Consider the following 14,460-nt stretch of genomic DNA (forward strand, 5'->3'; position numbering starts at 1 on the left):
GGCAAACACACGAACATTGTTGGTAATCTTGTTGTTAGCTCATTACATGATCGATGGGATTTGTTTGCTTTACCAAAGTGTGCGAGTTGTGCATTAGCGAGTTAACATACTATATTGATATCGATTTAAAGACAGTTCTCAGTACTTTCAAAAACAAAGAGCGTAAAGGGCTTCTCTCGCCTTCTCTTTCCTTATCTATCTATTATTTTCTTTTGTAAAACACAAGTCTGAAGAAACCATTTCAACGATATGAGATATTAGTAAAAAGAAAATAGTTATGATATGTTGTAAAAAATTATTTAGGAGGAATAATTCAATTATCGAGAATAGGAGCATAAAGAGCATTAAGATAAAATAAATATACTCTTGTTTATAAAGCGAAACTTAATCCGAAAAGCAAATAAAAGAAACATTATTTCCTAACTTGATCTAAAGAAAACTTAAGTCCATAAAAAACAAGCTGCAGCTATTTTGGTTAGACTTGAATCCATTTATTTTTTTTTTTTTGTATTATTTTTTATTTATTATAATAAATTTAAATTGCTTGACTTTATTTAAAATGTGAAATGTCAAAATGAAATGTTAAATTGAAAATAAAATCAAAAAATTTCAAATTCTTTATACTGTTTAACGCATACACATAATTTTCTATATTTTTATATAATTTTGGAATATGCTCTAAATTTTGTTAATTTTAATTAATTAAAATAATTATAAAAATAAAAATATTATTAAAATAAATTTACCATTAGTTAGGCTTGACTTATGTAAACTCATAAATGCTTGAAATATATTTTTTGGGGAAATTTTCTGATAGTTTTTCACATCCTCTCTCTAGAGTCCAGAAAATTCATAACATGCAAGCTTTGACCTTTTTACTCATCTCTGGTTCAGTCCAGAAATAACTGCGTTGCGTAAGATGAATTCTCTTTCACATAACCTTAACTCACACATTTAACACTTCTTACGAGATATTTGATCCTGCTGCATTAATCCATTCAGTTTGCTTTTCAATTTACTTTGGCTGTCAGCCAGTTTTCCTGCCTAACATTTTGTGTGACTGATTACCTGAAAAGTCGTACATGGAACTCTTTAGTAATGCTGCCAAATGTTTTAGATTGCTTATCCCCTTCCTTCTTTCCATCTCTTGCCTTCCCTTCCACTGTCCATTGTGGCATAACAAATTGTATCTCAGATTTGTCTGGCAGTAAATTGTCTGCATAATTTCCACAGCTTCCTCGACGTCAACTTCAACGTCCTCGTCGATATCCTGTAACAGAATGTTGCCAAAATATTTGCGCAGTTGTTATGCAGTTTGTCTGGGCTGATTTTACATTACTTTGCAGCTGTCAATAGATTGGCAAACTGGCAAACTGGCAACTGGCAAAGGTGCTGCAAATGTCGAAAAATTCTCGTGGACTTTTTGCCATTTTTTGTTTGCTCTGCTTTAAGCCAAGTTTTTTGGCAATGCCAGAAACTTTAGATGAGACACAAAATCGATTGCAGTTTTTGGGGTCAACGCAAAAGACATTTGTGTGTGTGTGTGTGTGTGTGTGGGGTACGGTGCATTGAACCCAAAAGCGAACCTGAACAATCCAACGACCTAACGCTTCTCGAGTGCTTAAGACATTAAGACGAGTTCATAATTAGTCACACTTAAAAAGCCATTGGCCCTCAAGTTTTTTACCCGTTAGTGGCCAGGCGAAATATGAGCGAGTCAACAAACCAAACTGAAGCGAACTGAAGGTAACTGGAGATGGCCAACAAGACATGGCCCGATCCAGAGCCAGAGACAGTGCCAAAGTTATGAGTAGGAAACGCCGGGGCAATTGTAGACTCACTCGAGCAGCGCACAAATGGAAAGCAAACAGCAAACAGCAGAAATCACGGCTAAAACGAAAGAAAGAAACAAATAAAAAACATGGTACGTGCCCAGCGACCATATGGCCGGACTTGGCCAACTATCTGAGTGGCAGTTGTAACCGGTAACGGGTAACGGGTACCCGGTATTTTGTAGGGTGGCCGGCCCAAAAGGCTAAAACAAAACGGACAGTGTTTTGGCCAAGTCTATGCTCTGGCTATGGCCAAGCTTCGCTGCACTCGAGTGCAGTTGCCAAAGGGCCCACAAGTCGCGTATCTGGAGCAGAAAACCTGCAAAGGAATGTGGGAGAAATGTATCTGTATCTCAACTCTGTACCGGTGTGTGTGTGTATGTGTGGTGAAATGTAGCTAAAAAGAAATGAAATCTATTCGATTGGTTGTACAATATTTTGAAACGACCCTCGGTAAAAATATAACAACAACAACAACAACTACGACAACACAACAATTGCAGCACCCACGTAAACAATTTCAATAAATTTTACGTTCAATGTCAATTTATTTTGTGCTGTTGGCGCGCGTTTCAATTTGACGGCAGGGCCAACAAAAGCAACAGCAACAAAAACAACAATAACATACTGAACAAGAACACTGAAAATAAAATAAATATTCGCATGTTACATTTTCAGTGTTTTTGCAACAAATTAAAAAAAAAATGAAAAATGGTTTTCCACTTGGTTGAATGTGCACCGAGGAGGCCTTAGAAGTGGTCAGTCCACATCGAGGTCTGGAATTTACGGGGAGCTCGGAAATTTGTTGTATGACGAATGCTCATCAGCGAAGTGAATTGCGGGGGGGAAGAGTGGAAGTTGGCTGAGATAATGAAGTATTCTGAAGAAAGTAAATACTGGCGATTGATAAGCAAATAAACATAATAAAACAATATAAATAATATGCGATTGAAATAATTACTCATTATAAACAAAGCCAAAATTTACATAACCACAAAGAAAAGTTTTCGTACACTGATAAAAACCCTTAAATGTATAAAAAAAAATATTATTATTGCAGAACTGAAGGTAAAAAAAGTTGAATAAAAGTGTGAGGAGTGTGATTTACAAATATATAATAAGATGATATAAAAATAATAAATCAGATAAGAAACATAAATAAGGAAATTATAAACGGTGTCATGATTGGGCTAAAAATAAGTTGGAAAAATAAATGTTTAAATTTAAAATTGATATTTATCATGCACAATATTAATAAAAATATTTATAATGCACAATTCTTTAATATTGAATAGAAATATTATACATTAAATATATTATATTTTGTCAGTTAACACTTACATAATTTAGATATCATCCTACTTTTTAATAATACTTATAGTATATAATTTTACACATTCACTCAAAACCTTTTTTACGCCAAGAAAATTATTAACTCAAAACTTAGCTAAAACAAAATTTATCATTTTTCATCTTGAAACAATACTAAATTCTTGGCAAACTCAAGTGTCTAAGAAAAAGTTTTGTTCAATAGTTTCTCAGTATAGTTAGTCCAATTATTTAGCTTGTAGGAAAAGTATGCCAAAAACGCGCAATCGGAGATTACACGTTTCTATGGACGGGGCAATTATGAGGCCATAAATTAGCTCATAAATAGCAACACCCAAAATAACTGCAAGAATAAACCGTAGAGCCTAGAAACAGCCAAAAATACGTCAAGGTAAATAAATAGAATAGAAAGAAATACATTTTTAGGGTTAAGGTAAAACTGCAACCGGGGAATTCAAGTTGAGTTCATTGCTGGCAAGCACGCATCGAAAATCGTTGAATAAACACGGGGCAAGTGGCAACTTACACTCAACTCACTCGCCTGCTTATCTGCCAAGTCAAAAAAAATAAAATAGACCCATTTCCCCGCTCGACTTACCCATTAGCCTTACTAAAAGTAAACTAAACTGTCAGACAAACAAAGGACAGACAGACGGACGTACGGACAGACAAAGGCAAACGGCGACAGCAAAGACACGCAAGAAATGCGTAAAAATAAAAATGAGCCAACAAAGATACAACAAAACAAAAAGAGAAACATAGAACACCCCTCGCATAGAATACAAACAAAAATGTTTTCATTCATAAAGCGAAAGCGGAAAGCGAGGCGCACACAACGTACGGAAAAACTTTAGCGGAAAATATGCGCCACAATAAAATATACAAATAAATGGCCGGGCTTAATGCAAATAACGGGTAGCGGGGAATATGAGAAGCTTCATAGGCTCATTGTAGCACTAGAAGACCCAGTTCCAGCTCCCAATCCCATCTCCATTGCCATTTCGAGTCTCAGGCAGTTACGCAAGGGAATATTCAGTCGGAGCACCAAATGGCACACAGTAGTGCAATTTTTGGCAATGTTTGTGTGCCAAGTTGAGGGGAAAAAAGGGGTGGGGCCGTGCCATTTTTGGTGGCAGCAGTTTGCCTCAGCTAACCAAATCAAATGCAAAAGATATTGTGGCCAAATTGCTGCCACAAAAAAACGTTAAAGCACAAAGAGCTTTAACCTCTATTGCTCTTAAAGAAAAAGGCTGAACTCAAAATAAAATTTTACAGGAGAAGTTCCGACTTTTCAATTAAAATAATTAAACTGACTTAATGAAAATTAAATAAGTTTCTAGGTATTACATCATTTTTTTTTCATACATTAATACAACTATACAAATAATTTAGCTTAATTTAAATTTTAATGAAAGGCAGTAAAACTTTGATGCATTGCATTTGATAGTTGCATAAATTTAAGATATAGCAACTAATTAAATGTAGGATATTATAAGTTGCAAAAATACTCCTAAAAATATATATATATATATTGTTGAATACCTTAGTAACTAAAGGACAGTTTAATCACAACAACAATTTATATGATTTAACATACTCAAATTGATACAGATGAAAAATTTGGACTTACATTGTATCTTAAAATATTATGAAAATTATAAGTTTAATATATTTATTCTATACTATCAATATCAAAAATTAATCAACTTTACAATTAAATTATAATGTATCAAACAAATTCAGTTCAAGAAAAATTATGAAATTCTAATGGTCTTCAATATATTTAATTAGTATTTGCTAACCAAATTAAGCTTATTTTTTAACCCAATTAAATAATTGGCTGAAATTTTATGTAGACTTTGCTGAAGATGGAATAATCGGCGCGGCTTCTGATGTCATTTTGTTGTGGCTGCTGATATCTTAATGCTGTTGCTCTCAGTGTAAAGTGATATATCACAATTAAGCGGTCGGCCCACTTTGACCCATAAAACAAAACCGAAACGTATGAAATGTGCACCCAACTGCAGAGGGGCAAACATTTATTTTAATGCACTTTGATAGATTGCATTTGCTGGCCAAAGAGAGAAAGAACATATAAAAGAAGGAAGACAGAGAGACAGAGAGAGAGAGGGAGAGCCTTAAGTAGAGCAGTGTGTTAATTTATATATGGCAACATGTAAATTGGGTAAAATTGATAAAGAGTGGGATGCAACGTGCCGCCAAGTGGCAAGCATGTAAAGTGTGAAAGGGATGACCCCAAAAAAGAAAAGATCACAAATGCTACAACAACTTGTCTTTTAATGTTGACTAAAACAAAAAAAGGTTAACTTTTTTAAAAGTTCTCTTGAAATTATATAACGAAATTAGGGTTATTGTCGATATACTTGTTTAAGTGTACTAGTTAGAAGCCCAATTGAACTCTGGGAGTCGAAAAATTGTTATATGAAGAAAATCAAGTCAAAAATCAAAAACACACAAAAAAAAATTAAAAATCTAATTAAACTGGTAGTAAAAATATTTTTAAATGGTTTTAATTTGACGGACCTGATGGCAAAAACTTAAAAGATAACAAAAAGGTCATAAATGAAAAGCAATAATTTAATATTCTGAATATTCTGTTAAATTCGGTTACTAGACCTTAAAAGTAGTTGATTTACATTGATCTTAACTGAAGTTTTAAATATGTAAGAACAAAACATTAGTACAATACAATTTATCTTTAATTTTAAACAGACATTTTAGTTTAATAATGTTGACAGCTTTGTTACTTTAACCAGCTAAGCTTTGTTTTCTAGCTAAAATCAACAGCAAGTAAATACATTTGAGACTTGTGTACTCCCTCTCTCTCTCTCTCTCTCTCTTCCTTCTTAGTTTTTCTTCGTTCTCTCTTTCTTTATCTGGCTGTCAGCTTTAGGGAGCTTCCTCTTTCTTCGCCAACTCAACGCTGACTTCGACATTAGCAAATTTCTGAGGAAAAAAAACGGAAAACAATGGCAAAGAATAAAATTTACATATTACATCAACATGTTGCATGTCAGCTAATGTTGTTGCTTTTGTTTGTATACAGTTTGTTGAAGCTGCAACGAATTGTTGCATGTATGCAATTGAGTTAAGCGCCTATCCTCTCTCTCTCTCTCACTCTCTATCTATCTTCATCTCTTACTCTCTTCCTCTGACGGACTCTACGTTAAACGAGGCATGGCATTATAAAAAGCATACTAAAGTTAAACCAAGGCATGAGGATGAAAATGCAGCTCAAGCTGTAGACTAAGACGAAATCACATTGCAATCAGCATTTATTGTGTGAATCGTAGTCACAGTCTGTGAGTGAGTGAGTGAGTGAATGAGTGAGTGAGTGAGTGAGTGAGTGAGTGAGTGAGTGAGTGAGTGAGTGAGTGAGTGAGTGAGTGAGTGAGTGAGTGAATGAGCTGGTGAGTGCGTGTCTGAATGCGTGAGTAACTCGGTGAGCAACCTGCAATCATTATGGAAGGGAATCTTGTTTAATAAATATTTTTAAATCTTTAATATGCGAACTGGGAGTTGACCTCCTTCAAAGCAAAGTGAACTTCCTTTTTTCACATGTTGTGCATGCTCTTTATAAGTACATACATCTATGTATATACTCGTACATATATTTGTATGTATTTATGTACGTATAATTTCATGATGCATACTTTAATTGCCATTTCCCGTTTTAATGAATTGTTTATGAAATTAAAAAAAAAAAAAACTTATTTACAAGGGAGCGTGGGTCATGGCGACAACAACAGCAACAACAAGCCAAACACACACACACACGCACACACACACATGTGAAGTAAAGCCGGGCAATTGTTGTGCCCATTTTCATTGCTTCCGTTCGCTGCCGTTGTTGTTGCAGTTGTTGTTGTTGCTGTTGCAGATGTTGTTGCTGTTGCCGTTGCACTTGCCAAATGGCAGCGTGTTGCCGCTTTTTTGTTTTTAGGGGGAGCTCAACTGTTGGCATGACTAACGGAAATCGTTTTCATTTGTTTAGCGCTTTGCATTGTAGGTGTATACTCTACCCCCTCTCCTACCCTCTCCCCCTTTTTCTGCACTCTCTCTCTCTCTTTCTTTCGTTAGCGCCATGCGGTTGTAGACCCCACAAAACCATAGTCACAGTTACCGACAAGGGCATGACTTTTAAATGCATTGCTGACCGCATTGGGTTTTGGGGCTTAGGTTTTTGTAAAAATATAAACTAGTTATGAATATGATTGAAGGGGAACCAAACGGGGGGCCTTTGTATAGCATTTGTTTAGGTTTACCCTTGGTCGAAGCTACTGTCAACTTGTGTGTTTGTATGTATGTATGTACGTACGTATGTGTATATACGTTACATGATCGCGTAAATAGCTTTTGACAAACAGAGCAATAATTAGAATTGGCGTCAGTTTTTGTGCAGTACCTGCATTTCATACAAACAGAGAGATATAAGCAAAATTTGAAAATATTTTTTTGATTAAAATGTGTACTATTATATTTATTTATTATTTTAGAATTTTGTAAAAGCATTTCTCAATTGTTAAGCAAAATTCGTTGTATACATTTTACATTTAGTAAATTCAATTAAGTTTTTTAATAGATATTCTCAGCTAAAATTTGAAGTATTGATATTTTATTCCAATACAAAATATTCTGTTACCAATTAAAATTTTAAAGTACTTTTTAGTAGTAGCCATTATCATTTTAACCCTGGAAATATCTATGTCTTACCAATATAACTAATGACTTCCGTTACCTAGACAGCTATTTTATCAAAATTCTTACTTCTAATAGAACCAATTACATTTCATGTTTAAATGTTGATATTCATTATCATAATCATAATGTTAAAGAGGTTTGTTGTACATCTCTGAAAATAGTTCGACTACCTCAACAAAATGTCATAAATATTCCAGTAAATCAACTTAGTCAACCCTATCAAGTAAACTGCTTTAACAATTACAAAAATTTTCTTATCAAATATCTGAGCACAACGGAGTGTCGTTAAACCGTTATCTCGGCGTACATGCTATAAGGTTGACATCATACAATCCAAACAAGTACATGCGAGTATATATGTACTTAGTAAAATAAAGCGGAAGAAGAAGAAAAGAATGAAGTAAACTAAAATAAAATTTAAATTGTTGTTGGTAGCGCGTTGGCGTTGTCGTCAGTTGGGTGGTTTGTGGTCTAGTATGACATCATATCAGAGTAGACTGGGAGGGGGGGTCTTCAACTTATATGGGGTAGGAGGGATTTCAGGGGTGCGTGTGTGTGTTAGGGTGTTAAGTGTATGCCATGTGCTAAGTGCATGTATATTTAGTTATAACATGTTCCTTTTGGTTCACTAGCCCGACAAACTAGCGACTGGGCAATATGTCAATATTATTAAAAATAAGTGTGTTCTTTAAAGCGAAATTTGTATAACTAACTATTACAAAAAGTTCATGACAACTGCCTTATACATATATAAACAGAAATATCTATATATTTACAAGTGAAACTACCCCAAAACTACAACTTTACATAATCGAATTTATTTAGTTGTAAATTAAATTTATAAAATTACAAAAACTGTATTTTAGTTTTCTCAATAGAACAACTGATAAATTGGCAAATTTTAATTAAAACAAATTTGTATTTATTTCTATTTTTTCGTACACCCAACTCAATACAACAATCCCTTACACTTTTACACTCTCTTACATATATACACGACAAAAAACAAACTATACAAAACTACATTCTGTCCTGCGTCTCCCCGCCAACCCCCTCAAACGAAACCACAACAACAACGAATGGAAAAAAAAATATATATATATATAGAAAGACGCGGCGCCCTGGCATCAAATGTGGACGCATATGAAACGCCTCTCGCACGCCTCAAAAGTCAACTCGACGAGCAGTCTGACAGCCCAGAAAACAGACGTGGGTGTTGGCCATCATCACCTGACAGCAGGCACAACAACCACAACAACAATGACAACAATTAATGGTGGAACACCGAGAGGAACAATGCCAGGGAAATGCATATTATTCCCGGATAAGACGTCCTCCCTCAAAAGTTCCATGTACACGCAACAGGTCTACTTCAGGCCCGATATGGTAGGCTATACATATGCAAAAGATCTATACATTCATAGTTTTCTTTCGCATGGTTATGGCAATACTATACATTTTATAATAGATCCACCCATGGTTTTGGTTATATATAACTAGTCTATGAGCTGTAGTGTCTTGTTAATTAATTTTAAAAAATATTAGCATCATTTTGTTTATATTTTGTAGATTGTTTTTCCATGAATTTTTCACATGAGCATCTAAATTTTTATTGATTTTAGGGCGATATTTTAATTTATTTTTCGTTTTTGGTTAATGGTTATTTGCTTTGGTTACTGCACTTTTAGTATTAAATGTAGTTTATATTATTTATTTTTGCCTGGCTTTAAAAGATTTTATGCCCTTGCCTTACTTTTAGACATAATCGAATTTCCCCTCAGCACAATTTTTCCCCCACTTTATTAATATTACAAATATTAGCATAGCATCTTTTTTGCACAAGCTCTTCAAAGCTCAACGTTGCATTAAATGCAATGCATACAAAAATGTTATAATCATAATAATAATAATAGTAATAGTCATAAACCTCCATCCAACAAAATGCCAGCAATTGACTTTGCCAACCACCGCGCATAAGTTTTCTGAGCATGTAAAGTTAAGCTTTATGATTTTATATATAAACACTCACAGTACAGTAGAAACTAGATTTAAAGGAATACAAAATATTGAAATATTTAAAAAATATACAACTGGAATATCATAACCCATTATAATATAGAAATGATTAAAAATAAAACTTAAATAATATTTGAAAAAAGGAATTATTTAAAATAGAGTCTACAGATTTGCCATAAAATTACTAGTGTTTCTAACAGGCAGAATCGATTAACCTCAGATTATATGTTAGGGTTATCATACATAGAATACCAAATTTATTTGCTACAGCAGATTTTACTGTATTTCAACATTCTCCTTTTATGTTTTTTTGCTGATTCAATGAATAAACGCTAGCATTTGACATGGCATTGAGATAGCACGTCGCAGTATAGCAGCCTGATTAGGGATAAATCTTTTGCAAAATACTTGCTCGCATTTACAGCAAGCTTAAAATGCCAGAATGAAAAATGGCAAAACATGGATTACGAGTATATGTCGGTTACGTGTCGGCCATAAACTATGGATAAATCAGCTCAGGGTCACAGTTACCGTCCTCCGGTTTTGCTGGCAAGCGTGAAATATAAACAAAAGCTCGTTAGCCAAGAAAAACAGAATGTGTAATGGCTGTGAAAATGACACAGCGTGAAGGTGTGGGCCCAGTTCGATAGTTTGATGATTTTTCAGTGTGTGCCAAAGGTCGCCATATGCAAATTGCTCTTTAGATATTTTTTTTCTATTTTTCTTGTTTTTTTTTTTTAGTTTACCTCCTTTGATATTTAGTGGTACATTGTACTTAAGCAGCAGCTGAGCTGACATTTTGTCGCAGCCGTCGTAAACAATTGGAAAAACCGGCTAAGCTCTGCCGGCCGCCTTTTTGTTCAATAAGGCCTGTACAAGTTTTTCAATATCAAGACACATTTAAAGCTTCATTAACATAATTGATGCGCCATTGAGGCTGTTGTGCCGATGATGCGACTTCTCCGTCTCCGACTCCCAGGCCATTAAATTGTCTTTGGGGGCAGAGCAAATCGTTGGACAGGTTTTCCGGCGCATGCGCAGCATTCGTTTCGTGTGAACCGGTTTACAGAATTGTAAACTACGTGTATGAGCACCTATCCGACTGCCTACCTGACTACCTGGCCACATAATGAGCTCTGTCTGTAGCTGCGACTGTGACTCCGTCTGCTTTACTGAAATGCCATCTCGTCGTACTCTGTAATTTTCAATTTCTTTTTGAATTGTTGCCGGTTCGTCTGACACAAGAGTGGTCAGTCCAAATGCGAAGACTGATAGACTTTCCAGACTTAATGGACAGTCAAAAATACACCAAATAGCCTAGGAACGTGCATGGTAATGTAAAATTGAGCAAATTGTTAATTTTATTAAGCGGTTGGAAAGGTATTTGCTTTTGGTCAGCTTCTGCTTTTAATCAATTTGTCAACCATTCGAATATTGATGAATTGTATTAGATATTCCAACAGATTTAGTTTGACTTAAAGGTGTGAACTGCACTGTTCTATATGAATAAAAACTGGTTTTCTAGCTCGAAAATACTAAGAAATACTAGTTTTTCAAAAGACACCTCTACAAGAAATTTTTAAAGCATTCAATGATACGCATATACTAATAATATCTTGATAATAGAAATACCAAGAAATGGTTCCTGAGAATGAAATTCAATTTCAATGAAAAATTTCATGACATGACTCATCTAAATATACATTCAGCTTGAAAATAAATATACCCATAAATATTTGATTTGAAAAATATATTCCATTGAAAATATATAAACTATCTAACAATAAAAATAAGAACAGTAAGCCTTTACTACCTGCACCATTAGTTTGCTTAAAACACAAATGAATACTAGGCTTGAAGAATTTAGGTCTTTTCAATTTAATAGATAAGCTCATCAAATGATTAATTCACTTGATAGAAGACAACATAAATTAATTGTATTACAAAGAATTTCAACGAAGAAAAGAATATATAATTAAAAGCTAAAAGCCGCTTAGAAAAAATTCTTTTTGAAGCCAAAGCCCTAGACAAAGCTACAGAGAGCTCTTCGGATGATTCTGCACATGTGCTGAAAAATGTACGCCTGTAATTACGGGAATTTTGCCAAAGGGCAAGTTCTATGTATGAGTATCTATAGTGAAAACAACTCCACATAGCCATTAATTATGGCATCTGTGAAATATGTGGGCAACTTGGCTAAAATTTTAATGAAATTTTGCAGCGCACGCATTTTTACTTACATCAAATGCCTAAGCGATATCAATCAACAATATTTTTTATATGCCCAGGCTGTAAAATTCGATTTTCGAACGAATAAAAGACTAGAAAGAATTAGTATGTGGTGTGCCGAACATGTGATACCCTTTTACTCAGAACAAGTGTAGAGATATAGTTTAATGTAGATAAAAAATCAATAGATGAATCTATTAACGTAAAAATGCAGATAAATATTTAATTGTCTAAAAATAGAAATATCTACATTTATAATTATACCGAAAAAGATAAATAGATACATCAGTAGAGAGATAGATAGATATAGGAATGAATAAATAGTTTCAGAGATCAAATTGTATTGTATAAAGAAAGTGTTGAAAAAGGAAATGTTTTTATTAGATGCAGCTTTCAATTCACGCTATTATCTTTTCAAAATTTAATAGTACTACTTTATCTATTATAAAAAATTATAAACAAACATTCAATTAGATTTATAGAAGTTTGGCTAAGTATAGTTTTTAAAGTCACACACTTCCTGAAAATTTCGCAATACTCATACCCTTTGCAAGGGTATATAAGATCGGCATTCGAAGGCTCCTGGGCAAACAGGTTCCAGGGCAGCAGACAAAAGCAGCCGCAAGGCATGCGCCGCATTAATAACATAAATGGCAAAGCCACAAAGAGAATATATATACAAGTATAAATACATATAGATATATATATTTATCATGGTAGTCATACATAATGCAGCCGCAACAGCGTCTGATTCTATGTATATATAAAAGGCAATTTATTGTTGCGCCCAAGTAAAGTGCAGTAAAAAAAGCAAAACCAAACCCAAGAACCGAGACTCAGAGCTCAAGTTGAAGTCGCATCCTAAGCTGCTGCGACATAAAATTCAATTGAATGTCATTTTTCATTCGTTTTACTTTGGCAACGTCTTAAAATCATATTTGATATTCAATATATGCCTGGAGGCCGTGCGCCGGAATATGCAATATAAATCAGCACTAAAATCATGACAGAGTCTCGGGCTAAAAATGTTCAAAGAGTGGAAGTTAAATTTAAACAGCGCAAAATATATTATAAGGAACAAAAGCAAAGTCTGACAAGGGGATTCAATTTTTCTGCCAGCTGTTTTTCCCAGTTGAACAATGGGTTGGGCATTTCCACTTGTTTTCCATTCATTGCCATGTGCAATTGTCCCTAGGAAAATGTCAACCCAGCGGCAGTTCTCCTTTTGGCATTTACCACGGTACGTTAGAGTTCGTTCTCTCTCTCTCTCTCTTTTTCCTCTCTCTCTCTCTTTCTATCTCTGTTCAATTGTTGAATATTTTTGCTTTTCGGACAACGTGAATGCAACTCGGTTATTCATTTGGTATTCTTTTGCGTTTTGCTCGTCCGCGTTTATTTTGATGCCTGTCAATAGTCGTTAGGTAAACTTGCATTGAAATGCGGCATGCCACATGTTGCAATGATGTCAACATTTAATTAAATCTGCAAAAAATTGAAAAACTTCCCTTTGAAAGTTGGCGGGTGTAAGCTGAACACATAGTGAGAGGGAGAGAATATGTTGGTACTATAGTCAAATTCTGGACGATTTGAACCTTTAAAAGCCGTGTATGAAAATTTTGAAAATTTTATTTAAATTAATTTTCTATTTAATATATTAAGTGATACATTTATATCAGCCCATACATTTCATAAATGATTCCAATAATCCTAGTGCTGTATTCTATTCCGCTATATCATATATTTAATATAATATTTATGTATATGATCTTAGTTCTCCAATGTATAATAATCCTATTCCATTTCAATTTATTTCTGAGTTCTGAGTTCATGATTATTTATATGTGTTCAGTGTTATTCTATGTCTTATATAAATACACTTATTGGATTGTTTTAACACTCTTGCATTTCTTTTATTTATGTAAATCTTGATTCTTTCCTAACCACATTCAAGTCTGAATATATCTTTAGTGTCATTCTTCTGTTCGCAACAAACTATTTCTCTAAGCAAATATCTTTCTGCTCTACGGCTTCCCACAAACTTCTCTCCCTTAAAAAATAAAAATAAATACAAATCGAGTACACTTCAAAAGCAGCCGCTGAATAAGTAACACCTCACAACAATTCCCGAAGCTCACCCACTTTCATTTATTGGTCTTCTAATTAGAGGCCTGACCTTAATCACTTAAGAGTTAACATAACATTGCCATCCCCGTCACTCCTCGTTCCCCATTCCCCTGTTCCAGTCACAACTCCCACATGACGAGAACGCTAATTGTTTGCCTGTTGACCCCTTCACCCAGCTTAAGCCGTCTAAATCGATTGTATGGCGCAT

At 34.3% G+C, this 14,460-nt stretch overlaps 1 protein-coding gene across 3 annotated transcripts in view; it reads left to right on the forward strand.

The window, feature by feature from the left end:
• LOC117779923 overlaps window positions 1-14,460 on the forward strand; it is a 50,744-nt gene that overhangs the window by 3,342 nt on the left and 32,942 nt on the right. For 2 of the 3 annotated variants that reach the window (XM_034616267.1, XM_034616268.1), the window contains exon 3: window positions 8,991-9,269. The exons of the other annotated variant lie outside the window; for it this stretch is intronic. In XM_034616267.1, the coding sequence (XP_034472158.1) occupies window positions 8,991-9,269 (279 nt within the window). The remainder of the gene's footprint in view (window positions 1-8,990; window positions 9,270-14,460) is intronic. 3 annotated transcript variants of the gene reach the window in all.

This window comes from Drosophila innubila (assembly GCF_004354385.1).
Source record: "Drosophila innubila isolate TH190305 chromosome 2L unlocalized genomic scaffold, UK_Dinn_1.0 4_B_2L, whole genome shotgun sequence".
In the NCBI taxonomy this organism is placed as follows: Eukaryota; Metazoa; Arthropoda; class Insecta; order Diptera; family Drosophilidae; genus Drosophila; species Drosophila innubila.